General features: G+C 39.4%; 1 protein-coding gene across 2 annotated transcripts in view; it reads left to right on the top strand.

Moving 5' to 3' along the window:
• The window catches only part of TMEM255A (transmembrane protein 255A), a 58,530-nt gene that overhangs the window by 13,251 nt on the left and 19,559 nt on the right, over nt 1-25,720 (top strand). Inside the window, exons 3-7 of one of the 2 annotated variants that reach the window (XM_081278326.1) lie at nt 2,218-2,280; nt 4,472-4,561; nt 9,796-9,864; nt 11,347-11,418; nt 11,808-11,896. In XM_081278326.1, the coding sequence (XP_081134452.1) occupies nt 2,218-2,280; nt 4,472-4,561; nt 9,796-9,864; nt 11,347-11,418; nt 11,808-11,896 (383 nt within the window). The remainder of the gene's footprint in view (nt 1-2,217; nt 2,281-4,471; nt 4,562-9,795; nt 9,865-11,346; nt 11,419-11,807; nt 11,897-25,720) is intronic. The other variant, XM_081278327.1, reaches the window with a different exon arrangement.

Below are 25,720 nucleotides of genomic sequence, written 5' to 3'. Positions count from 1 at the left end.
GTGGAGGAACTAGATGAAATGACTGGCTGGCTGAGGATTTCCAGTTCTGGAGTGTCTTTTCTTTCTAGTCAGTTCCTCAAGGACTGGGCCCACTTCTTCTGGCTACTGCCATTGGAGAGTTATTTGAATTTCAGGAATAATCAGTTTATTTGCTTCCTCTCTTAGGCAAAAGATTGTTTTTGAGGTTCAGGAGACATTTTATGAATATCTGTAGAAGCTGATGAACTGTTTGGGAAAAGGAGTTATTTTTCCTGTAAGAAGCTGCATCCAAATTTCTTTCCATCTCCACAAGTGATCCAGAGTGCCACAAGCACAGACTATCCATGGAATTTCTTCTAAAAAAATAAAAGCTGTGGAACATATTGGAGGGGAAGATAAGATAGAACAGGGAAAGTCTCTTATCATGAAATAAAGCAAATAATGATAGGATTTTCCAGCTCATATCAGGTTAGAGTGGCTCAAAAATTAAAGGACTTTAAAAATAGTAATAATAACCTCTAGAGCAAAATAATATTTACTTGGTATTTACTGTGGTGCCAGGCACTATGCAAAGTTCTTTGAATATGTCATTTGGTTAATCCTCACACAGTCCCTATGAGGCAGCCACTTATTATGGTTCCTATTTTACAGATAAGGAAACAGGTTTAGAGAGGTTAATCAGTTTGCTAGTGGTTGCGCGGGTCTAAGTAGAAGAGCTCGGGTTGCAAGCCAGGCTAATGTCATATCCAGGTTTTAATGAGTATGCTTTATGGCAACACGTTTTAATTGTATTTGAAACAAGACTAGGTGGGAGACAGGCATAGATTAAGTGCTGAATGAGAATCTTCTCAGTAGAGTCTTGGGTGGCATGGAAAATGCCTTTATATCCTTCAGCTTCTATTTTCTAAGAGTGACTGCTTGCTTAGGATGCTGAGGCTGGAGGATCACAAGTTGGATGCCAGCCTCAGCAACTTAGCAAGGCCCTATCTCAAAATAAAAAAAATAATAATAAAAAATAAAAAGGGCCTGGGGTGTGTGACTCACTGGTTGAGTATTCCTGGATTCAATCCTGCAGTACCAAAAAGAAAAAAAAAAAAAAAAAAGATTGCTCACTGAGTGACTCAACAGGAGTCCTTGGAAATTTGCATCCATTCTTGCCTTTCATTTTCTTTTGTTCTTGGGGTCCTGAGACAACCACTTAGTTCCCCTGCAGCACCCCACCAAGCCCAGCCCTTGGGTTCATTAAGTTTCCAGGCATCAGTGTAAGGCTTCAGGGCCTCAGACTGAAATAGATGCTCCTGTGAGCCAAGGTAAAGCTGCAGATGGAAACCCAGACCATTAGTGAGGCTAAAGAGAAATGTAACTACATCGCTGAACTTGTGTTAAGATTTATTGGTCCATTCTCACCACTTTTTACTTCTTCCATTTTCATCTTCATCAATAGCTATCGGTTAGTGATCATTTTTGGCTGAGACTGGCAGACTCACTCCACTAATGGCAAAGCTGAGAGGGCAGTGGGATCTGCTACACTGAGCCATAATCCAAGCCACTTAGACAGGGAAATTGTTTTTCAGGGTTTTACACTGCCATTTCTATTCACCCTTTAATGAATGCTCTCTATCCATAAATGAAGCAGAGATGGAAGAAGAGGTGAATAAGTGCTAACATAAATTGCAGTAGGTCAACCACAAATATAGGCTTTCAAAAAAATTCTTTTTTATTTTTATTTTTTTAGTGTGGGTTAAGGTGCTTGCTGATTTTTAAAGTACTTCCTGAGTTTGATTAGTACACCAGATGCATCAAAAATTGCTATTGCAAACCTTTATACTATAACCCGTGCATCAAAGTGGAAGGTCCTTTTCAAAAACAGATAAAGATCAGAATGTAATGTGTGCTTTTCATCATTATATGTCTCGTACTGACTCACCAGTCACATGCTAGGTAATGGATATTGAAATTGAAATAGGCAGGCTCTGAAAAGCTATAGTTGACCTTTACTTTTAGTTGGGGGCACGTAAATTCTTTTTAGGTGTGATTCATTGTGACAAGGGAAAATTGACAAATGGTAGGAGAGAAAATACTTTTATTGCACATGCTTTATTTGTGTAAGTAACTGCATGTGGCTTTAGCAGTTACACTCCAGTTTTTTTCCATCATCCTGAATCATATCCAGGAGCCAGCATGACTGTGTGGTGAAGCTGTCTTCCCACAGACTATGTATACCATGTTGCTTTTCAGCTCGGCTTTGGATCATTCCTCGGAATCATCGGATCAAACCTTGTTGAGAACAAGCGGCAGATGGTAAGTTTTCATCCCTATAGAATTCTTCTGAAAAGGTTCAACATTTATGTGGATAAGTAACATATCTCTTAAGTTGGCACAAATTTGGCCACAGAAGAAATTACTACTTTGTCTTTTTTCCTAAGACTCCAGGGAATTTGTGGTATGGGACTTGTTCTCATTTTGCCTAATGCTTCCTCAGTGGCCTAGCTAGTAGTCTCCTTAAGCCATGGGGATAGAATATTCTGGATCCTGTCCTTTGCTTTCCTCCTCACTCTCAAAGGAGTGCTCCAGCCTGTCCAGTCAGGCTGTCATCCTTGCCTGAAATACCTTTGCTTTTGTGATTTCTGCCATTGCAGTCCTGAATTATTAGTGACCCTCACATCTTCCTTTCTGACACATAATCTTTTGGGAAAGTTTTCACAGAGGGTTCCTGACTTTTAGGAGATTACTCTGATTAAGAAAACTAGTGTACTTGGTGCACAAAAAAAGACAAACTAAAATTGTGAAGCCAACCCAAACATCTCCATTACCCATAGTTCAAAGTATGTCATAAGGTGGAAAGGAAGGATGAGTATATAACAGAAGGTGAAGCTTGGAAAGTTTAATGTCCTAATACCCTAATACTAACCCCTAAGTGCCAGCTGTTGTATTTCCATGGTTCAATGTAAGAAAGCTTTCTCCAGAACAAGAAAAGAAGGTACAGAGTGAATTGAAAGTATATTGCTATTTTATAGACTTGTAAGTCAAAGAACTTGGTGAGTGGTCAGAGGTTGGACTGATGAGACTCCCCCTGCACAAGTCTCTGTGGCATTGAAATTTTGATAATGGGGTCTATTTAACAGCAAGTTTAATCCGATAATGTAATGGCTCCAGGGACACAGAACTCTAACCATATGTTTTCCCCTAGCAATATAGAGAATCACCCTCGGGGGAGTTCTAATAGTTTTCTTTTTTCCATTTTACCTGGACTCTCCCCCATCCAGTTGTGTTTGCACTTTGGTTTTAAATTATTCAAAATAATGGGCAAGTTTTAATTGTATAGCTGATCATAGCATAGCTAATAATGCCAATTTCATGACATTGTTCATCCATTATTTACCAATTCTCTGTAGTGCTGTGAATTGAGATTTATGGAGAGAGGTTTCTGAACAACTCCCAAAGGAGATAAGTATTTCCTCCTAGCCTGTTGAAGTAGGGAGAACCCTAAGGTGGCCTTGACTTTGATTTTTTTCCTTCTCCTTGGAGAGTAGCTTGATGCCATGCTGTTTCCTCATGTTTCCCCTCAAAAACCTCAAGAAAGAAAAAATGAGGATTTTATCTAGTTCTGAGAGTCAACAAAGGCAGATGGTAGACCTAGGTAGCATGTAGGAAAGACCTGCTCCTGGAAACACCTTCAAACACCTCTGTACTGACATATTGGGTTGTAGTATTACCTTTATAATAGAACACAGTTATTAGGAAAATTTGTGTTACCTAACATCATTAGAGAATAGGGCAGTCTGGTTTGAGCAAACATTTTTTTCTTATTTGAACGTTTCCATATATAACACACAGAATTGTTCAGTTTCAGAGACTTCAGCCTTTGTAAAATGTCCCTGACATTTAATTTTTAGTAAGTTGAATGTTGTTTTTCTTCAGTGAAGGAGAAGGGCACGTAGGGCTGTGTGGGACCTCAGAATCACCTTTGTGTTCATCAGGATTCACTATGCTGTCCAGTAGCAGTGTGAGGTGGTACAGATAGCACTGGAGTAGGAATTGGTAGACACCGGGCTTATCCATAGACTACGTGGAGACCATGGGCACACCATTTGCCTCACTGTGCCTTCATTTCCACATAAATAAAATAGAGGGTTAGAAGACATGATGTCAGTGGTCCAACATTTTTCTGAGTCTGAGGATGGAAGGGCTTCACAAGTCAAATTCCTCCAAGGACAGCATGCTCGATACCAGCAAACCTCCTCTCCATTTGGTGCTCAGAGAGTAAATTTCTTAGCTTTCCCTGAAAATGTAAAAAAAAAAAGTGCTTCAGTTGCCCCTTCTCTCTCTCTCCCCACTTAACCCCACTCCCATTCACCCTGCATGACAAAAAAGAGCATCTCCATGGGGTGGCAGGCTAGAGTTGTGCTTTGGCTGGCAGTCTCTTGGGGATCACCAGAAACAGCAACTGTAGAAGGCTAACAGATACTTTTGTTCTGTTCCCCCCTTGCAGCTGGTGGCTTCTATCGTGTTTATCAGCTTTGGTGTGATTGCAGCTTTTTGTTGTGCCATAGTTGATGGGGTCTTTGCTGCCAGACACATTGTGAGTATTATTAGCCCTGTGTTGAAGTGAATGTGCAGTACAGCAAGGCTCCATTGAATGTATGCTGGACATTGAGTGCTGCGCTAAGTGCTTTGAAGGGTACACATGACGTAGAAGGCAGGGTCTCTTTCCTCAAGAGCTGACAATTAGGATGAGAACACCAAAGGACACATAAGCCTCTAGAGAATCAGGTCTTAGCCAGGGGTATAAACTCCGAAAGCCACAATGGCTTATCTTGGACTCTCTTAGGGAAGGCTGCCCAGTAGTAGTAGGGCTAGATCTAGACCTTTGACATGTATGATTTGGAAAGGAAGACACATGGGGCTTGGGGTTGGAGGAATGGCTTGGAAACTAGTATTGTGGATAGGGAGAGAAAGTGGGAAACCACAAAACTTCCTGAAAGCATTGAAAGTTTTCATGGATGGCCTTCCTTGCAATAGCAAGAACAGATGATGAGGACACAGTCATCTTTTCTCAGGCACTTGAACTCTGATGTTCCTACAACAGTGGTCAGAGAGTGGTGATGTAATTGGGGATCTGGAGAAAGCCCAGAGCCAAAAGCCTCCATCCAGAGCCCAGTACCACAGTTCAGGTGCCAAACGCTTCCTGCTCTGGAGAAGCTTTGCCTTGAGTAAGAACCATTTTACTCCTGAGTCCCAAACCTATGCTTCTTCTCTGCAGAGATCTAGCTCTAAGGATATTCCCATTTAGCTTTCTATCAGAGTCCTTGCCCCTCTTTCAGTACTTTCTGCTTCACAGTATAGCAGATTTCTGGCACAAGGAAAATTTCTCCATTAAGCAGAGTAAGCACAGTACTTAGGACCCATAGTACTTTAAGAGTCCCACAAAAATATTATTATTTCATTTCAAATAAAAAGAAAAATGATGAACCTTTATTTATACATATATTATATATTTATATTTATATATATATATATATATATATATATATATATATATATATATTTTTTTTTTTTTTACATATATTTGTTTTTGTACCAATGCAGTCATAAAATGTAGCACATTTATAACAAGGAAAATATGATTTGTAAATAATTTAATGGAGAAAGGAGCTCAAAAAGGCAAAAGGACCTAAGCCTTAGGAAATCATAAAGTGGGCTGGGGATGTGGCTCAAGCGGTAGCACGCTCGCCTGGCATGCGTGCGGCCTGGGTTCGATCCTCAGCACCACATACAAACAAAGATGTTGTGTACGCTGAAAACTGAAAAATAAATATTGAAATTCTCAAAAAAAAAAAGGAAATCATAAAGTATGTCACAGACCAAAACCAAGCATGAGCCACAGCAACTTACTGAGCCCTCACAACAAAATCAGAGTCCTTTTTTTTTCCCAACTAAATCAACATTGAAAATGAAAATATCACATGAACTATTGAAAATTATGTTTTCTAAAACAATTGAATCAGAGAAAAATTATACTATCAGAATTTTTAAAATTCCATTTTTAGTGACTGGATAATTGTTCAGGTCATCTGAGGGAGTGTCATGTGTATGGTTGGGTCTGGGTTAAGACAATTTGAGACATCACTATTTCAACTCCAACTTCTTCTTGGACCCTTCTCTCAGACAGAAGAGTCAGCCCCTCATTTGTCAAGATTAAAGAAATTTATATGGTCAATTCTGCTCCCCAAGCAGTCTCTGAAATGGCATCTCAGGACATAATTTCTGAGAAGGAGGGAAATATGGGATGAGAGAGAACAACCTCAGCCTGATTTTCTTTCAAGGCCAGGAATATAATACAAGCACCTCTATCAGACCCATCCCTTCAGATTTTAGCTAGGAACAGTCATCTTTTTTTTCATTTTTCCTCTTAAAAAGACAAATGACACATCAGTAACTCTTAACATCCATAATTCTACCACCACAGTGTAGTAATTCTTATTGTTTTTGCATTTTACCATCTGAATATATATACCTATTTTTGTAGCATGGTTTCAGTCACTCATAGCGTGCATGCTATTTTGTATTCAACAGAAGCCATCTTAATAACACTAATTCCTTGTTTTTGTGTAGTGCATTTAGCTTTTCAATGTGCCTTCACATCTATTATCTCATTTGAGACCCACAGCAATCCTGTGAGATATGTAGGGCAGGCATTATTATCCCCATTTGACAAGTAGTATTCACTCTGAGGCAGTCTCCATGGCAACACAGGCCTAGAAGCTAGGAAGCCTGCAGTAGATTTTGATGGCATCATGAGTTAAAATGGCTTCCTTCTTTTCCTTCCTTCTTTCATTCCTAATTTTTTTAAACAGCTCTATTGAGAGATAGTTCATATTCTGTGTAACTTACCCATTTAAAGAGTATAATTCAATGGTTTTTAGCATATCCATGGTTATGTGTAATCATCACTACAGTCAATTTAAAAGTATTTTTATTATCTAAAAAAGAAACCACACGCCTTTTATCTGTCTCCCCCTTATCCCCCCATTCCTCCCTGTCCCTAAGTAACCAACAATCCACTTTCTTTTTCTGTATATACATCCATATTCTACACATTTCATATTAATGGAATCCTATAATATGTGGCCTTTTGTGATTGACTTCTTTCACTTAGTAGTTTTCAGGGTCCATCCAACTTATAGCAAGTATCAGTGCTTCATGTCTTTTTATGACCTAATAATATTCCGTTGTATGGACGTACTACATTTTATCTGTTCAGTCACCAACTGATGGATATTTGGGTTGTTTCCATCTTTTTGCTATTGTGGATGATGCTGCAATAAACATTTGTGTTAATGCTAATATAAACATTTATGTACAAGTTTCTGCATTGGCATATATTTTGTTTTGATTTCCTTTCCACCTAGGAGTGGAATTGTTAGGTAATATGATAACTATATGTTTAATAGTTCCAGGAAATGCCAGACTGATTTCCAAAGTGGCTGCAATATTTGACATTCTCACCAGCAGTCTATGAGGATTCTTAAATTCTCTAAATCCTCGCCTACTCTCATTATTATCTGACTTTTGGATTCTAACTGTCCTATGAAGTTAGTATGAGTATGTTAGTGAGTATGAAACAGTATCTCATTATTATTTTAATTTGTATTTCCCTGATACTCCTAAATGCTTTTGACTGTTGACTTCAGTGAAAGGCAATAGGTAAATCCAAATTCTGTCTATTGGAAGTTTCCTATAATGATCAACTACTTGCTTCTGAGTCTAGGCCCTCTGTACATCCTGCAGTTTGTGAATTGTACTGTTGCATTTGATTCAGAGATTTTGGATAAGGCTAGATAAGAAAATGTTTCTATTTACACTGAACCTGCCCTAAGACATCTGGGAGTCCTTATTGACACCCAAGAGTTTTGAGGTAGGAGTCTTTATTAATCTATTGTAATATTTCAGCCAACTTAAATGAAAGGCATTGGACCCTAGCACAGCTTACGTGGGTTAGAGTCAGTGTGTCTGTTATTGAAGCCGTTTAGCCTCATCTTGCCCTATTCCTTTGGCTTGGGTGAATCTGAACATCCTCTCAAGGCATACCTTCTCACAATCCCCCTGTGACTTCTCTCTCTGGTCTCATATTTCCTTCCTTTTCCATCTCCCTGCTATGGCCATTAACTCTGGGAAAGTTGCTTTACTTTCCTGTATCACAGTTTCTTTCTCTTCCAAGTTTATATAATGTAACCTTCCTTTCAGGGTGAGCACAAGGATGAAAGTAAGCAATGAGTGTGAATATTCCCTAAAAGATTCTGGCATAGAGTAGACATTCAACATAAAGCAATTTCCCTTTCCATGCTTTCCTGCCTAAGTTGGTAGACCTGCAGGTTACAGAGTTTGCAAGCCCTGGCTGAGTGATCTTTTCTCACCTCCTAATTGCCTGTTCTTGCTTTTCTCCTCAGGCCTTGATTCAAAGAATAGCAGCCAGAGTCAGCAAATGGGTAGTCGCCATGCATACCTGTTTTCATTTAAGGTCCTTGGTGGCTGAATGCACAAAACCAGAAGGCTAGGGAGGTTATGACCAGTATATTAAGCCTCTTTTGCAGCAGAATCATAATGATTTTGCCATTGCCCAAACATGGAAAATAAACCCTAACAGCTGTGAACATGAGAACCCTTATTTCTTTCCAGCCTGACTCCAGGCTGAGCTAGGGCAATGCACTTTCAGAGCATTGAATGGCCAGGATATTCATTTAGAATCAGCTGGTGGAAAGCCCTAGCTCTTTCATGAGGTTGCTGGCTAGGAGGCAGGAGGCACTTGGGTACCTCGAATAGGAGATTCTAAATCATGTGTGTGGGAAAAAGCAGCCACCAGATTGGAAATGGCAAGAGAAGTGGGGGCAGAAGGGAGAATGACAAAAGATAAATTCCCTCTGCCTGGACACTTGGACAAAACCTCTAGGGTCAGTTTGCATAAACTATTATCCTGTCCTAACCTGCCTTTGGCAGAAGCCCTCTACTGCTCAGGGATGTTGGTGAACAGCATCCAAAGGCTGCAGGATTCCAGACAGCCCTGGATGTGTGTGTTCTTCCCTACCCCCAACACCTGAGAGCTCCCACACCAGGAAGCTGGCCAGGCCAGCAGTTAAATCAACTGTCCTTGAGCCCCTTGTTAGTTTTCTGAGCTTTAGCAGTATTTTTGAAGTTAACTGGTTTTATTTAATCTGTGTAGGTGAGTGAAAAATGGTTCGGAGTTCAGTTGAGTTAAAATCTACAGCAGTCTCAGTAGCTGCCCATCCTTCAGGGGCTTGCTTTCCTAAGCTCTTCCTTCTGAAAAAGCTTTGGAAATGACAGCAGGTAGTACAAGTCATCCAGCCCTAGACCCATCTGCAGGTGATAATGAGACCTCATTGTTGGAGCTGTGCTCTCTCAGTATGGGAGTGTAATGTCGCAGTAACCTGGAGTTTTGAATCTTGTTCCCTGGGGACTGCCTTCAAGAAGACAAAGACTAATAACAGAAAACTGGAGAGGAAATTTCAAGAAACTCATTTCTCAATGAATTTCCTAATTTCTCATTAACCAAGTACCCCAATAGCAAGCAGTTATTAGAACATTTTTGTCTGACCCTTATATTCTCAGGATCCCTAGATGGGAGATTTCAGTAATTAACACAATCAACTGCCTCCTATGGTGTGTGTGTGTGTGTGTGTGTGTGTGTGTGTGTGTATTTGTGTGTGTGTGTTTGTAAATCTTTTATTACCAAGCAGAGCTCCTGATTTTTTATTTTCCAAAGCCAAAACCCCTTTGGTTTGCTGTTTCCCTTTCCAGGATCTGAAACCACTCTACGCTAACCGGTGCCACTATGTCCCCAAGACATCCCAGAAGGAAGCTGAGGAGGTGAGTCAGAATGAGGATGTGTGTCTTTACCTCTTGGGAAAGTCTTCTATTTTGCCTGAAACCCCCTCTCTTTAACTCATTTTCACAGGCCTACGGTGTCCTGCTAGGTGTCTTTAGCTGATTCGATCAGTTGGTCAAAGCACAGTGCTAATGAGGCCATGGTCATGGTCGTAGGTTGGAACCTTATGAGGCCTAATCAGATTTACTTTGTTCTGTGGCCACAGGCTGCCCCTATGACCCCAGCCATCAGCCTGTCAGTATGTGGCTTTGATTCCAAGAGGGACAGATGAGTACACATGAGACAGATGAGGCCACAGAGCATGCTCCTCCCTGGTCTCTGTGAATGATGATTCAGTTACCTGGAGTTGGTGCCCAGCTGGAAGAAAGGTGGGAATCCTACCAAAGCACAAGGCCTGGACTAAGCAGGCAGAGCCTGAGCCTTACACATAGAAAAGGCCTGGAGGCCAAGTAGTGGTAACTGAGCAACGTGGTTTATCTTGAATCTCTAGAGAGGTCCAGACTATTAGCCTGATCCCTCTCATAACACCCCCAAGAGACTCTCAAAATGCTTGAGTAGGCACATGAGAGCATCTCTCTCCTGCATCATGAATCCCTCCTTGTATTCCATGATGCCTCACACAGAACTATAGGCAATGGCGGTAGCCATAGGTCATTTTTGGAGAGCTTTCATTTCAGTACACCATAATCCCTCTCCAACTCAGTGATCGCTTTGTATGAAATTCTACTTATGTTTTCAGGACTGTTGACAGTTTGGTACTCTATTATATACTCAACTTGAAAGCCAGTCCCTCCAAGAATACTTATAAAAATGATAAATTAGTGATGGGGAAGAGAAGAGGGAGGCAAGTGAAGGCAAAATGGCTACTGTATTGCACAACTTCAGGGAAAGCCATTTTACATAAAAAATAAAAAAAAACCCAATGTTAATGGTGCCCTGGAAGTTAGGCAGAGTGACAGACCTGTCCCCAAGACATCATGGCAAATACTTTTATTATGATTCTGCCATCCAATTACCTCCTTTTTCTTTTACCAACCACAAATTTATCATTGTTTTCTAACTATTCTTGGGTTAGAAGGGAGGAATAGAAATGTGTATGTGCTAATAGTTTCTCAGAAAGGCAGTGAGATGTTGGTTGAGAGACCCACTATAGAAAAGAGTGCCTATTTACTGTAAATATTTTCCATAACAAAGAAAAACAAATTTACAGATACTTCATTGCATCTCTAAAAACAGAGAATCTGGAAATTTTCTTGCAAACAAGAGGTGGTAAATGAAAATACATTTTTCAGTTTCAAAAAAATGTTTTGCAAACTCAAAATGTGTACAATGTCTTTGCTATTTTCTTGATTTCACTGTAATGGCTTTCTTGTGTTACTTTGGTGACTGTAAAAATATTAATAATGACTTCCATAGGTTCACTTGTAACCCTGGTCCCCCTAACCCTATTTTTCCTATGTAAGGTCATAAGTTCCTCAACCAAAAATTCTCCTTCCGCGAGGGTTATGAGGAACCTTACCCAGGCAGCTAGAGAGGTACTATTGTACTTCAGAGTGCATGTGATGGCCCCCTGTCTTCTTTCCCATATGGTCCTCTTTCCTCCAATACCCTAATTTTCCCTTCCCTCCTTTCCATTCCTCTGTCTGTCCTTCCATCCATCCTTTCTCCTCTCCATGTTCACCATTCAGGGATGGGGCACTGAGGGCTATGGATGAGGTTGAGCACAAGCCCAGCTACACAGTGACTTGCTTCATGCACAAGTCTAGCCACCTCCCCACCCAGCCCCATCCCTCTCATGCGTGGGTGTGTTCATTTCACAGTCATCCTTACCATCTCCATCAGTCACTAACTTGCATTTCCAATCTCAGAGAGTCCTTCTTCTTGTGCAATGCTAGCTTATGTCTTCATTGCTATGTACCCTCAGGTGAACTGCCCTCACCTCAGCCGTGGATTCTGCACACCTCGCATTCGGGGTAACACCTGCTTCTGCTGTGACCTCTACAACTGTGGCAAGTAAGTGTTGAGCCTCCAGCACAGGAATAACAGTTTGATCAAAATAGGCACTAGAAAAGCCAAGGGTGGCAATGGGTGTGTGGTAGGGATCAGAGAAGTAGAAGACATTGGTCTGTCAAAAGGTTTCAGCTAACGGTCTTCTCTGTGCCAAGCATTGTGTTAGGTATTTTCATGTACTTGACCTCATTTAATTCTTACCCATGAGTTATGTAGAATTGTCTCCATTTTGGAGTTGGGGAAGGCACATGCCCTGCAAAGCTTAGAGGAAAGCAACAACTAGCCCAAGTTCACAACAAAATTGAAAACTATAGAAGTAGGAGTTGAATCCAACTCTGTCTGTGTCCAAGTTCAACACCATTCAACCAATAGTTAAGCACCTTCACTGTGTCTGGACTTGTTCTGGACACTGAAGATTCAGCAGCAAACAAAGCAAAAGTCCTTGCCCCATGGAGCTTCTATTCTGGTGGGGAGACAGTCAATAATCATACAAATATGTAATATAATACAAGTTTGGTGATCAGCTCCAAAGAAAAATAAAGTAGGAGAGGTAGAAAGCTCTTGATGACGCATGTGTGTGTGCACATGTGTGTGCATGCATGCACACATGCTATGTTAGAATAGCCAGAGAAGGCTTCTTTGAAAAAGTGAGTGTTTTAGTCAGCCTTTGTGTCACTGTGATCAAAATACATGACAAAAACAATTTACAGGAGGGAAAGTTTATTTGGGGCTCATGGTTTCAGGGGTCCCAGTCCACAAATGGCCAACTTCATGGCCCTGGATCTGAGGTAAGGCAGCACATATGGGAGAAGGTCCAGTGGAGGAAAGCTGTTCAGGTCTCTGGGGATCTGGAACCAGATCCCCAACTGGGAGCAACTGGGAGCTATGGAAGAGTACAGCATGGAAGATACAGGGGGATGTTAGTGTCAAAGGGAGGGAGGGAGGAGCCACATCCTTTGAGGGCACAACCTCCCCGCCCAATGACCCACCTCCTCCAGCCACACCCCACCTGCGTACAGTTACTACCCAGTCAGTCCATTCAAACTAGAATGGACTGGTTAGGTTACAGCACTCACAATTCAATCATTTCACCTCTGAATATTCCTGCATTAGCAGGAGCTTTTGGGGGAAACCTCATATCCCAACCATAACAGTGACATTTGTGCAGAGACTTGAATGAAATGAGAAGGCACTTGAAGCAGACATCTGAAGAAAGAGTATTTCAGAGGCAACAGCAAGTGCAAAGGCCCTGATGTGGAAGCAGAGTTGGTGCTAGTTCTGCTGTAACTGCTCTGGCTCTCTGCCTTCTAATTGCCACAATATCACTTATTCTTTCTTTTAAAACATATATAGGTGATAGGATTATAAATTGCCATTGGGGAACCCACAGACTAGTAGAGAAAACAGATGTGAATAATCGAGTGCAATGTAGTAAAAGTGCTGTGGGGGTCCATAGATATAATAGGGACTCTGGTGACCTAAATGAATGAAAATCAGAGTTTTCAGGGGGGATGTTAGTATCAAAGAGGAGGTAATGTGGGACCTGAGACTTAAAGGGTAAGTAGAAAGTTAGAAGACAAACCAAAAGGGCCGTAGAATTGGAGAGGGTATTTCTGGCAGTCTTCAGGAGGCAAGGAGTGGAGGAAGTTACAGAAGGCCTGATAGGAGGTGAGGGCAGGGCTGTCGCCAGAAGTCAGATGGCAGAGAGTTCATTGGCTTTAAGAATGACTTTGGACTTGACAATATGGGCAACTGGGAGCTATTGAAGAGTACAGCATGGAAGATACACTTGAATGGTGGAATTGGGGCAGCTATGAGACCATTGTAATAATGCAGGCTACAGAGAATGAAGCCCGGGGTAAGTTGGCTTGGGGATAATAGAAAGCAGGATATAGTTTTAAGAGCAATCTAGAAGGTGTAATAGACAGGAAGGCAGAGCAGGTGATGGAACATGAGCGGACACTTCTCCATGCAAGGTGTTTTCAGCCAATGCCTGCCCATGCACACATGTTTTTTTCAGACTTAGTGCAGGGGAGGTGAGGGCGAGGGGAGGGAGTAAAGGAAGAACTGGCAGACGGGAACTGGAAAGAAGTAGATCCAGAGGCTTCAGAGAGATGCAGCCTCCTCATCATGCACATTCCCCACTCTTGGTATTGGGGGTCCTTTTCTCTGGTTTGAGGATTAAAACCTGACAGGCTGGAAGTAGGAAGGAAAGGGAGAACTCAACATCAGCCCTTTACCTACTTTGCTAAAATCAGTTTCATTTTGTTGAAAGCTCTGGCAGAAGAGGAAGACATTCAGATGAAGCTTAGGGATTATCTGGGGGGTTCAATTATTCATATAGTAATAATAGCTAACACTTGTAAAGGACTTCTCTCCTTAGCAGCAATGATTGAGAGCTGACTATAATTACACTTCCTGAGCCCATCCTTCCAAAAATGATCAAAGGAATATAAAAGAGGTCTTAAGGGAATTGAGGTTGTTTTGTTATCTTTTCTCTTGCCTTTCCTTACACCTCCCTCTTGTGCTCCATCTTTGCCTGTTTTTTACCTCCTCCCTTCTCTGTCCCTCCTCTTGCCACCTCCCTTCTCCTCTTCACTGTTCTCCTCTGGCCTGACTCTCTCTCCTTTTCCATTTCATGGCCTCCTGAGGTGGGGGCTGGGAGCTGGCTGGAACTGGGCTTGAGATCTGGAGAAGGAAAGGCCCACAGAGAGGGCTGAGAAGTGATTTCTTGCAGACACACCTTTCTTTTTGAAATGGGTGTTTCTGAAAAAAGATTGAATACATAAAATCTGTCTTTTAAATTCCATTTAGCTGAGCCCTCGGGTGAATATTTTCTATTCTTTTTTTTTTAAACTGAAGGCTCAAACATAATTTATCTTCCTGTCAATCTGAACTTTTTTTTTTAAAGCGAGAGTGAGAGAGGAGAGAGAGAGAGAATTTTTAATATTTATTTTTAGTTTTCGGAGGACACAACATCTTTGCTGGTATGTGGTGCTGAGGATCGAACCCGGGCCGCACGCATGCCAGGCGAGCGCGCTACCACTTGAGCCACATCCCCAGCCCCTCAATCTGAACTTAATAACTGACTTACTTTCTTAAAGCAAGTTATACCAGTGTTGTCGTTAATCAAGGAACTTTATGAGGAGCTATGTTAAATTGTGGGCTCCCAAGGGGCAGGGGACATGACTTAATCTCATTATCCCCTGACTTCAGCACAGGGAGGGGTATAAGTAAAGAGCTGATGAAAAGCAAGCGACGTTTGCTGAAAAGGAACAAAAGAATTTCCTTTTCAACAGGAACATAAAATATTAGATTAGGCAACTGACAGGGGTCATGGGAGCACTACTCCTAAAGATCTTCAAGCCTGGAAATGACTTTTATCTACTTGGTGCCCAGAGGTGAGTCCCAGGCATCTTTCAGTGCCCTTTTCCAAGGTCATAATGCCAAGATTTCAGGGGCAAAGCCAATAGAAAAGGACATGCTTCACTTTTCATCAGGTCATAAACCTAGGCCATGAGACTGAAGAGGGGATGGTCGCAACGTTGAGGGAAAATTTTTTTTTGACCCAGGGCTTTTTTCAGCCAAAACCAATGAGACCTAAACTCAAAGCCTAAATATAGCTAGCAAACAAGCGTTCTGAAGCTTGGAGACTTTAATTTTGCCCAATGCGTATTTGTTTTCCTTACACGAAGCCTATTTTTAATCAATTGCCAGCTCCTCCAGTCCATTTCCTGGAAAGGAGGCCAAGAAAAAAAAAAGTGGGAACAAAAACATCAGGCAGTCATTTGTACAGTGCTACAGAAACAGAGATTCTACTGTCCCCTCGAACCCACAGACCTTCTTTGACGTCAGGGGTGGTGAGGTTTTAATACCAAACATAGATTATTCCATTTAGCCTTGTGCAGGAGGTGGCTTTCTCTAGGACACAGCTCCTCAGTGGCTGCCTTTCAGAGAACCTCTGGCTTTCATCTACTCACTCATCTTTGGAGAGGTCAAGTCAATATCACTGGTTTTCAGTGTATAACCTAAAGGAAATGAAAGGAAATGGAGTGGTTTGTGAATTGCTTCAGCTGGTAATAAAATGAAAGAAGATAGCTTACTTCTATTCATTACTTCCTTTGACAAACTTTTATGGAGCTCCTACTATGTGCCATATAATGTTCTATAAGAATAGGTATCAAGCCAGGTATGGTGGCTCAGGCCTGTAATCCCAGTGGCTTGGGAGGCTGAGGCAGGAGGATCGCAAGTTCAAAGCCAGACTCAGAAACTTAGAGAGGCAGTAAGCAACGCAGCAAGATGAGACTTATCACTAAGTGCAATATTTTTTTTAAAAAAGGGCTGGGGATGTGGCTGGCTTAATGGTTAAGCACCCCCCCTGGGTTCAATCCTGGGTACCGCTCCCAAAAAATACGTATCAAGGCATGGTATTGCTTTTAAGGAACTGACTTTACCAGGGGGGTTTTAGGGAAGGAGACTTAAAGAATGTATATAATACATGCAGAGACAGAGATGCACAGAGGCAATGCCTTGCCACTGCCTGCCCACCCACAATTGCTGAGTGGTTTCAGATCCCTGTTGAAGAGCAGAAGGATGCCCTTCTGCCTTATCCAAGATATAATCCCTTCTCCTTTGTTAAGTGAAGACTGAAATACAGAGAGGTAATCTGTTTCCAGACCCACCCAGCAATTTGAGAGCAAGTGGGAGCAAGTCACTCATACGGGGATAGTCAATCTCATGATAAGTGCAGTGATCAGTCGCACACTCAGTTATTCATTCACCAAGTATTTAACCATAATCTGTCACATTTCTACCACTGTGCTAGGTAGTGAGGGAGATACAAAGAAGTGTAAGAGATGACCCTTGCCCTCAAGAGGTTACGATTTCAACAGTCACCATGGTGACCTCAAACTTTGTTGTAGTACAGTATTCAGTACTGAGTTGGCTCTCGATATATTTTGGATTAGATGAATAACTGAACAATTCATTTAAACTAAAAGGAATAGACGATTTGAGGCTGTGAGAGTCCAGGAGAAAAGATAAGGAATGGGCTCTGAAGTCCTCAAAGAAGGGCACTATTGAAGTTTTGAGCAGTGGGAGAGATTACAACAGGTAGAGAACAGAAGGCAGTATCTCCCATGGAAGAGGAGAAATCTGAGAAAAGGTTTGGAATAAATATCCAGCATAGCCAGTTTGGAGTTTTGGAGAACTTCAGCCTAACTGGAATGTGGTCACCATTTTGGGGCCAGACTGTGGCAGACTGAGGAATTTGGACACTTTTTCCTGAAGGTAATGGGGAGCTATGAAAGGTTTTTTGTTTTTGTTTTTTTAATTTATTTTTAATTATAGATGGACACAATATCTTTATTTTTTTTTTATCTTTATGTGGTGCTGAGGATTGAACCCGGTGCCTTACGCATGCAAGTCGAGTGCTCTTCCTCAGAGCCACAGTCCCAGCCTGAAAAGGTTTTGATTAAGCAAATGACATAGTTTAAAAAGTGTTTTAGGATGAGCAATCAGGCAACATAGGGACCAGTAGAAGGGGTTTACAGTCTTGAAGGCATGAGGGTAGAGGCAGTGGCAATGGAAAATGTGCAATTCCAGAGGAAGCTCTGCTCAGAGACTGGACCAGATGGAATCACAAATCTCAAAACAGAAGCAAACCACATTAATTTTCCAAAACCTGAACCACATCTAGGTATTTTTATTATTTCACTTCATGGTTCAGTTTAAAATTTTAAAAAGATGTTGATCTCACTTAATTGAAACCAAACATATCTTCTATAAAATTATTGACTACTTTTTTATGTGATGCTGGAGATCAAACCCAGGGCCTTGTGCATGTTAGGCAAGTGCTTTATTACTGAACCACATCCCCAGCCCCAAATTACTGAATACTTTAAAATGAACTAACTCCTCAACTATGTTCATGTTCATATATGTGCTTTTGAATTGTGTTGCCAGAGGGTGGCTCTTAGAAGGGACAAAATGTAACCATGTGTTTTTGTGGGGTCTCGTATTATGTGCTGCAGTACTGCTTTCATGCATGTTTTCATTAAATCCCCCAGGCTCAGAGAGGTTAAGAAAGTTGCCCAAGGTCAGACAATAAATAGGGATTCAAATTCAGCCCGATTCCAAAGTTTGCGGTGGCATACTGCCTGTCTATGTATACTACCAGCCCACACTTTGTGTTTTAAGAGACAGGCAAAGATAATTTGAAGGATGTCAAAAACTGACCCCTAACCTCTACAATTCCACACTCACCTTTATACATACGCCAGCTCATTTCAGGGGATAGTCCTTGTTTAGCTGTGCCTTTGGGGACAATAAGTAATCTGTATATCCACCTGATCCCATTCCGAAGTCTGAGTACAGTGCTAACTTACAGGAAACACTCAAGTTACGTTTATGAATGGGCTCTTGAGACATGTTCCTGAAAATATTGAAATCCAATTCTAATTCTGATGAATCACAACACCCTTAAAGTCCTGTGGAAGCTCATAACTTGAAAACAGTGGTTCTCCAACATTGATAGGCTTGCTAACACAGCTCTACTGTCAGAAGTTCTGCCAGATGCAGGAGGATAGGGGCTGGGCCTAGGAATCTGCATGGTTAACCATGTCTCTCTACAAGACATATGCACACAAGCATATTTACATACACAGACTGTCATAGACATGTACAAATAACACACTGACACACACAAGCAGATACATGTGGGCACAAACATTGATGATTCTGATGTAGTCTGTCCTGTATCCACACTGATTTCACTTCATCAGAGAAGCTGATTTTAAAGAATATTAATATAAATTCATTTATAAAGTTTAAAATATTTCTTATATGAATACTTTCTCCCTGGTTCATTTTGGAGATTAAACTTGGAGTTTTCTTTTTTTCATTTTTGGTATTCTTATGTTAGGAAAGTCACATGCAGTAGCCATCTTGATGCTGGGGCATTTGGTTGTGAGTTTGATTTTAAAAACTACAGTGTTTCAGATTCATTATCAGTACCCTTGGTATTGAGGGAGGATTTGTTCTATCCCCCTTCCCCTTCCTGTTACCAAAAATCAGTAGATGCTGAAGTACCTTATATAAAATGGTATAATATTTGCATATAACCTACATAAGCCCTATGTATACTTTAAATCATCTCTACATTACTTATAATAACCTAAATCATCAGTATGGATTGAAGAGACATGTTCACTCCCATGTTTATTGCAGCACTCAACTTATTTTAGATCCTACATATGAATGACATCATGAGGTACTTGTCTTTCTGTCTTTCTGTTCTCTAGTTCTACCCATTTTGCTATAAATGACAAGAGATTTTGCTCTTTTTGAGGCTGAATATGATTACATTACGTACACGAACCATATTTTCTTTGATCCATTTATCAGTAGGTCATTTCCATTTCTTGGCTATTGTGACTAGTGCTAAGATGAGCATGGGAGTGCAATGTGTCTTTGACATACTGATTTCATTTCCTTTCAGTATATACCCAGCAGTGGAGTTGTTGGATCATATGGTGTTCTATTTTTAATTTTTTGAGGAACCTCCATATCCTATCGGCAGTGTGCAAGGGTTCCTTTTTCTCCACATCCTCACTAGCACTTGTTGTCTTGAGTCTTTTTTATATTAGCCATTCTAAATATGGTAAGGTGGTATCTGATTGTGGTTTTTGGTTTGTTTTTTTTTAAGAGAGAGAGAGAATTTTTTAGTATTTATTTTTCAGTTTTCAGTGGACATAACATGTTTATTTTATTTTTATGTGGTGCTGAGGATCGAACCCAGCGCCCCGCGCATGCCAGGTGAGCGTGCTACCACTTGAGCCACATCCCCAGCCCTGATTGTGGTTTTGATTCACATTTCCCCAATGATCAGTGATGTTGAGTACTTTTCCATGTGCCCATTGGCCATGTGTATGTTTTTTTTTTTTTTTGAGAAATTTCTATTTAGATCTATTGACCATTTTAAATGGGGTTATTTTGTAGTTTGAGTTTTTGGAGTTCCTTATATATTCTGGATATGAACCCTTTCCAGATGTATACAATGCAAATATTTTCTCCCATTCATGCATTGTATTTTCACTCGTCAATTGTTTTCTTAGTTGTGCAGAAACATTTTACTTTGTTATTATCACAATTGTCTATTTTTGCTTTCAATTCCTGTGATTTTGAGGTCTTGTCCCCCCCCCAAAAAAAATCCTTGCACATTCCAAGTCCTGAAGAAGTTCTCCTATGTTTTCTTCTAGAACTTTCATAGTTTTAGGTGTTACACTTAAGTCTTCAATACATTTTGAGTTGATAGGAGTCTAGCTTCATTCTTCTGCATTCAGATATCAAATTTTCCCAGCACCATTTATTGAAAAGTTTGTCTTTTTTCAAGTACATGTTCTAAGTGCCTTTGTTGAAAATCAGTTGGCTGTAGATGTGTGGATTTGCTTCTAGGCTCTCTATTCTGTTCCATTAGTTTATGTGTCTGTTTTTATATCAATACCATCTTGTTTTGATTATTACAGCTTTGTAGTATGTTTTGAAGTCAGATAGCATAAATATCTCTTGCTTTGTTCTTTTTGGCCAATTTGGCTTTGGCATTTCTAAAAAATATATTTTTTTAATATTTATTTTGTTTATTTATTTTTTTTAAAGAGAAAGTGAGAGATGGGGGAGAGAGAGAGAGAGAGAATTTTTAATATTTATTTTTCAGTTCTCGGCGGACACAACATCCTTGTTGGTATGTGGTGCTGAGGATCGAACCCGGGCCGCACGCATGCCAGGCGAGCGCGCTACCGCTTGAGCCACATCCCCAGCCCTATTTTGTTTATTTTTATGTGGTGCTGAGGATTCAAACCTGGTGCCTCACAGGTGAGAGGCAAGCTCTCTGCCACTGAGCCACAACCCCAGCCCCCTAAAAAATATTTTTTGTGGTTTCATATAAATTTTAGAATTTTATCCATTGGTATTTTGATAAGGATTTCATTGAATTTGTAAATTGCTTTGGTAGTATGGACATCTTAATGATATTGATTCTTTCCATTCATGAACACAGGATGTCTTTCTACCTTTTGTGTTCTCTTCAATTTCTTTCATCAATGTTTTTATAATTAATATCATAGAGATGTTTCACATCTTTTTTTATTTTTTGAAGCTATTATAAATGAGATTGTTTTCTTGATTTCTATTTCAGATAATTTGTTATTGGTATAGAGCAGAGTTGCTCATTTTTGTGTATAATTTTGTATCTTGTAACTTGGTTGAATTCATTATTACCTCTGATAATTTATTTGGTAGAGGTTTTTGGGATTTCTATATATAAGATCATGTCATCTGCACACAGTGATAATTTAATTTTTCCAATTTGGATGTCCTTTTTTTTCCCTTTGCGTAATCGCTCTGTTTAGGACTTCTGGTACCATGTTGAATAAAAGTGGTAAAAATGGGCATCCTTGTCTTGTTCCAAATTTTAAAGAAATCACTTTCAGCTTCTCCCCATTTAAGATAATCTTAGCTGATGGCTTATTATAAATGAAATTTATTATGTTGAGGTATGTTCTTCATATGCATTTGTTCAGTGTTTTTATTATGAAGGATGTTGAATTTTATCAAATGCTTTTCTGCATTAACTGAGATGACCACATGGTTTTTGTCCTTTATTCCTTTGAGATGGTGTAGCATATTTATTGATTTGTGTATTTGGAAACATCCTTGCATCCCTGGGATGTATCTCACTTGATCATGGTGAATAACCTTTTGTGTGTGTGTGTGTGTGTGTGTGTGTGTGTGTGTGTGGTATTGGGGATTGAACCCAGGGTCTCATACATACTAGGCAAGTGCTGTACCACTGAGTTACATCCCCAAGCAATGAATAATCTTTTTAATATACTATTTGATTTGGTTTGCTAGTATTTTGTTACAGATATGTCTATGTTCATCAAGGATATTGGTCTATAGTTTCTTTATGTTTTGTTGTGTCCTTGTTTGGTTTTGGTATGAGGATAATACTGAGTGCATAGAATGTATCTGGAAGAATTTCTTTGTCTTCTATTTTTTATTGGAATAGTTTTATTGGACAATTGGTATTAGTTCTTTAAATGTTTGGTAGAATTCAGCAGTAAAATCATCTGATTTGGGGCTTTTCTTTGATGGAAGGCTTTTTATTACTGATTCAATATTGTTATTTGTGATTGGTCTTTTGGGGTTTGCTATTTCTTCCTAATTCTGTCTTGGTAAAGTGTGTCTAGGAATTTGTCCATTTTTCTAGATCATCAAATTTGTTGGTATATAGTTGTTCATAATAATCTCCAATGATCTTTTGTATTTTTGTGGTATTAGTTGTAATGTCTCCCATTTCATCGATTTTATTTTAGTATTCTCTCTCCTTTTGTTAGTCTAGCTAAGAGTTTGTCTATCTTTTGGAAGAACCAGCTGTTTATTTCATTACTTTTCTAGACATTTCATTTATCTCTTCTCTAATCTTTATTATTTATTTCCTTTTACTAATGTTGGTTTAGTTTGTGTTGTGTGTTCTTGTTTTTTAAAAATTTATTTTTTAATTATAGGTGGATACAATATCTTTATTTTTATGTGGTGCTGATGATCAAACCCAGTGCCTCACACATGCTAGGCGAGCACTCTACCTGTGAGCCACAACCCCAGCCCCATGTGTGTTCTTGTTTTTAAGTTCTTTGAGATGTAGTAGATTGTTCATCTGAGAATTTTCTACTTTTTTGATGTAGGCATTGATTGCTATGAACTTCCCTCTTATTACTGTTTTTGCTATATTCAATAGGTTTTGGCATGTTGTGTTTTCATTCTCATTTGTTTCAAGAAATTTTAAAATTTCCTTCTTGATTTCTTCCTTGATCCATTGGTTGTTCAAAAGTAGGTTGTTTCATTTCTATGTACTTGTATATTTTTCAAAACTATTTTTATTATCAGTTTCTGGAATTATTGTATTATGTTCAGAAAAAAACAACATAATTTCAATTTTTGAAAATTATTAAGACTTGTTTTGTGGCCTATCATATAATCTATGCTGGAGAATGTACCACATGCTGATGGGATAAAAGTATGTATTCAGCAGCTGTTGTGTAGAATGTTCACAGGTGTTTATTAGATCTATTTGGTATAAGGTGCCATTTAACTCTGCTGTTGATCTTCCATCTGGATGATATATCCATTACTGAAAGTGGGGTGTTTATTTTGATACTTGTTTTATATATTTGGGTGCTCCAGTATTAGGCATGTGTGCACGCATGCATGTGTTTCTGCTTGTCTGTGTGTGTGTGTGATATTTCCTCTTGCCAAATGGATCCCTTTGTCATTAATATAATGATGTTTCTTGTCTGTTTTCACAAAGTTTAATTTAAGGTCTACTTTATCTGATGTTAGTATGGTTATTCTTGCTTTCTTTTGGTTTTCATTTGTATGGAATATCTTGTTCCATCCCTTCACTTTTCAGTCTATGAGTGTCCTTAGAGGTGAAGTGAGTTTCTTATAAGCAACATAAAGTTATAGCTTGTTTTTTTATCCATTCAGTCATGCTGTGTCTTTTAATTGGAGAATTAATCCATTTATATTCAGGGTAATTATTGATATATAAGGGCTTAACATAGCCATTATGTAACTTATTTTATAGTTTTGTTTTAGTTCCTCTTATTCTCTCTCCCTTACAGTCTTTCTTAGTGGTTAAATAAATTACTATAGTAGTGTGTTTTAATTTCTTGCTTATTATTTTTAATTTGTCTACAATAGAATTTTGCTTGGTGATTATCATGAGACAAAAACATCTCTGCTTATAATAAGCTATTTTGAAATGTTAGCAACTTAAGGATAAGAACAGAATCAAATAAGTGAAAAAAAAAAGATAAAATGTACTCATAAGAAAACTCCAGTTTTGTTTCATTCCTCCCCACATTTTGAATTTTTGATATCCCATTTTACTTCTGTCTATATTGTCTAACACTTAACATATTAATGTAATTATCATTTTTAATTGTTTTAGTTTTTAGTATACATGCTAAACATATGTATATCTTATGTACCATGCTTAAAATATTAGAGCATTCTGAATTTGTATACTTACTCTTACCATAAGTTTTATACATTCCTATGTTTTCTTCTTAATCATTAATGTCTCTTTAAGATTGAAGAACTTCCTTTAGCATTTCTTGTAGAACAGGTCTGGTGGAGATATATTTTGTCAGCTTTTGTTTGTCTGGGAAAGTCTTTATAAAACCCTCCTTTCTTTCAAAAGGATAGCTTCACTGAGTACATTGTTCTTGGTTGACAGTTTTTTTCTTCAGCACTGTGAAAAAAATCTCTGTGGAAAAAAAATCACTGTGAAAAAAATCACCACTCTCTTCTGGCCTTTAAGGTTTTGGCTGAGCAGTTTGCAGTCAGGAGAGTTGTGGCACCCCTGTTTTTTTTTTTTTCTCTCTCTCTCTCTAACAACTTTGAGAATCTTCGCTTTACCTTTCACCTGTGAGTGGACCTTAATTTTCAGGTGTCTAGATTTGATTGAATTAGATTTGACTGGTGACCTTTGATCTTCTTGAACCTAGATGCCTGGATATTTGTCTCCTTTTTAGGTTAGGGAATTTTTCCATTATTATTTTTTTCATTCTTTGCAGTGCTACCCAGAGCCATATGCATACAAGGCAAGCACTCTACCACTGAGCTACATCCCAGCCCCTGTATTATTTCTTTGAATAACCATTTTACCCCTTTGGACTTCTCAAGTCATTCTTGAACTCCAGTAACTTGAATATTTTCTCTTTTAATATTGTCCCAAAGTTCTCATAAGCTTTCTTCATTCCTCTTCATTCTTTTTTCTCCTCCAACTGTGTATTTTCAAATAGCCTGCCTTTGAGCTCACTAATTCTTTCTTCTGTTTGATCTATCCTGCTTCATTGTCTTCTATTGCATTTTTAATTTTGCTGAGTATATTTTTCAGATCAAGAATTTCTGCTTGAGGGCTGGAGTTGTGGCTCAGTGGTAGAGTCCTTCCCTAACATGACTGAGACACTGGATTCGATCCTTAGCACCAGATAAAAATTTAAAAAATAAATAAATAAAATAAAGGTATTTTGTCATCTACAAGTAAAAAATATTTTTTAGAAAAAGAATTTCTATTTGAAATTTTTAATTGAGTCCATCTTTTTGCTCAGTTTCTCTGTTTTCTTCAAGCTCATTGAGTTTCCTTAAAACAGCTGTTTAAAATTCTCTTGAGACTGTTCCTATACTGATTACTTGCCTGGAAAGTTTCTGGCACTTTATTTTTGAGTCCTAAGTGAGGTCATGGTTTCCTAACAGCTCTTGATGCATAAAAATGCATGTTCCATCATCTAGGCATTGAAAGATCAGGTATTTATTTCAATTTTCATAATCCAGTTTGTGCCTCTCTTTTGAGAAATTCTAGGGCAGACTGCTTTTCTTTGAGCTTGTAGTTATTTTCACCATTTCAACACATTATACCCAAGTCCAGATATTCCAGGTCCACTATTGGTGCATTGTCATTGTTTCAATACTAAAGGTCAGTCCAAGCCCAGGTTTGTCCCAAATACTCGATGGGTTTATTGTTCAGAAAGAAATAGAAGAGTACCTAGAGAGAGTAGTCTATCCCCGCAAACCTCTCCCTGGTGCCATAGTAGGCCCAGATGCCTTACCCAGAGAAGTTGCCTGTGGTCAGACACTGTAGTATTCTGCTCAGATCTAGGCAGTTACCATGGATGGAGCAGCCCCAGGCTCTTATGTTGTACCTGTGGCCACGAAAGCCACCAAGCTTTATCACACCATGAGCCTACAGGCCACCAAGACTAA

The sequence above is a fragment of the Spermophilus citellus genome (genome assembly GCF_964194105.1).
Source record: "Spermophilus citellus genome assembly, chromosome: X".
NCBI lineage: Eukaryota > Metazoa > Chordata > Mammalia > Rodentia > Sciuridae > Spermophilus > Spermophilus citellus.
The sequence above is the reverse complement of the archived record's forward strand: the minus strand, read 5'-3'. Positions and strand labels throughout refer to the sequence as shown.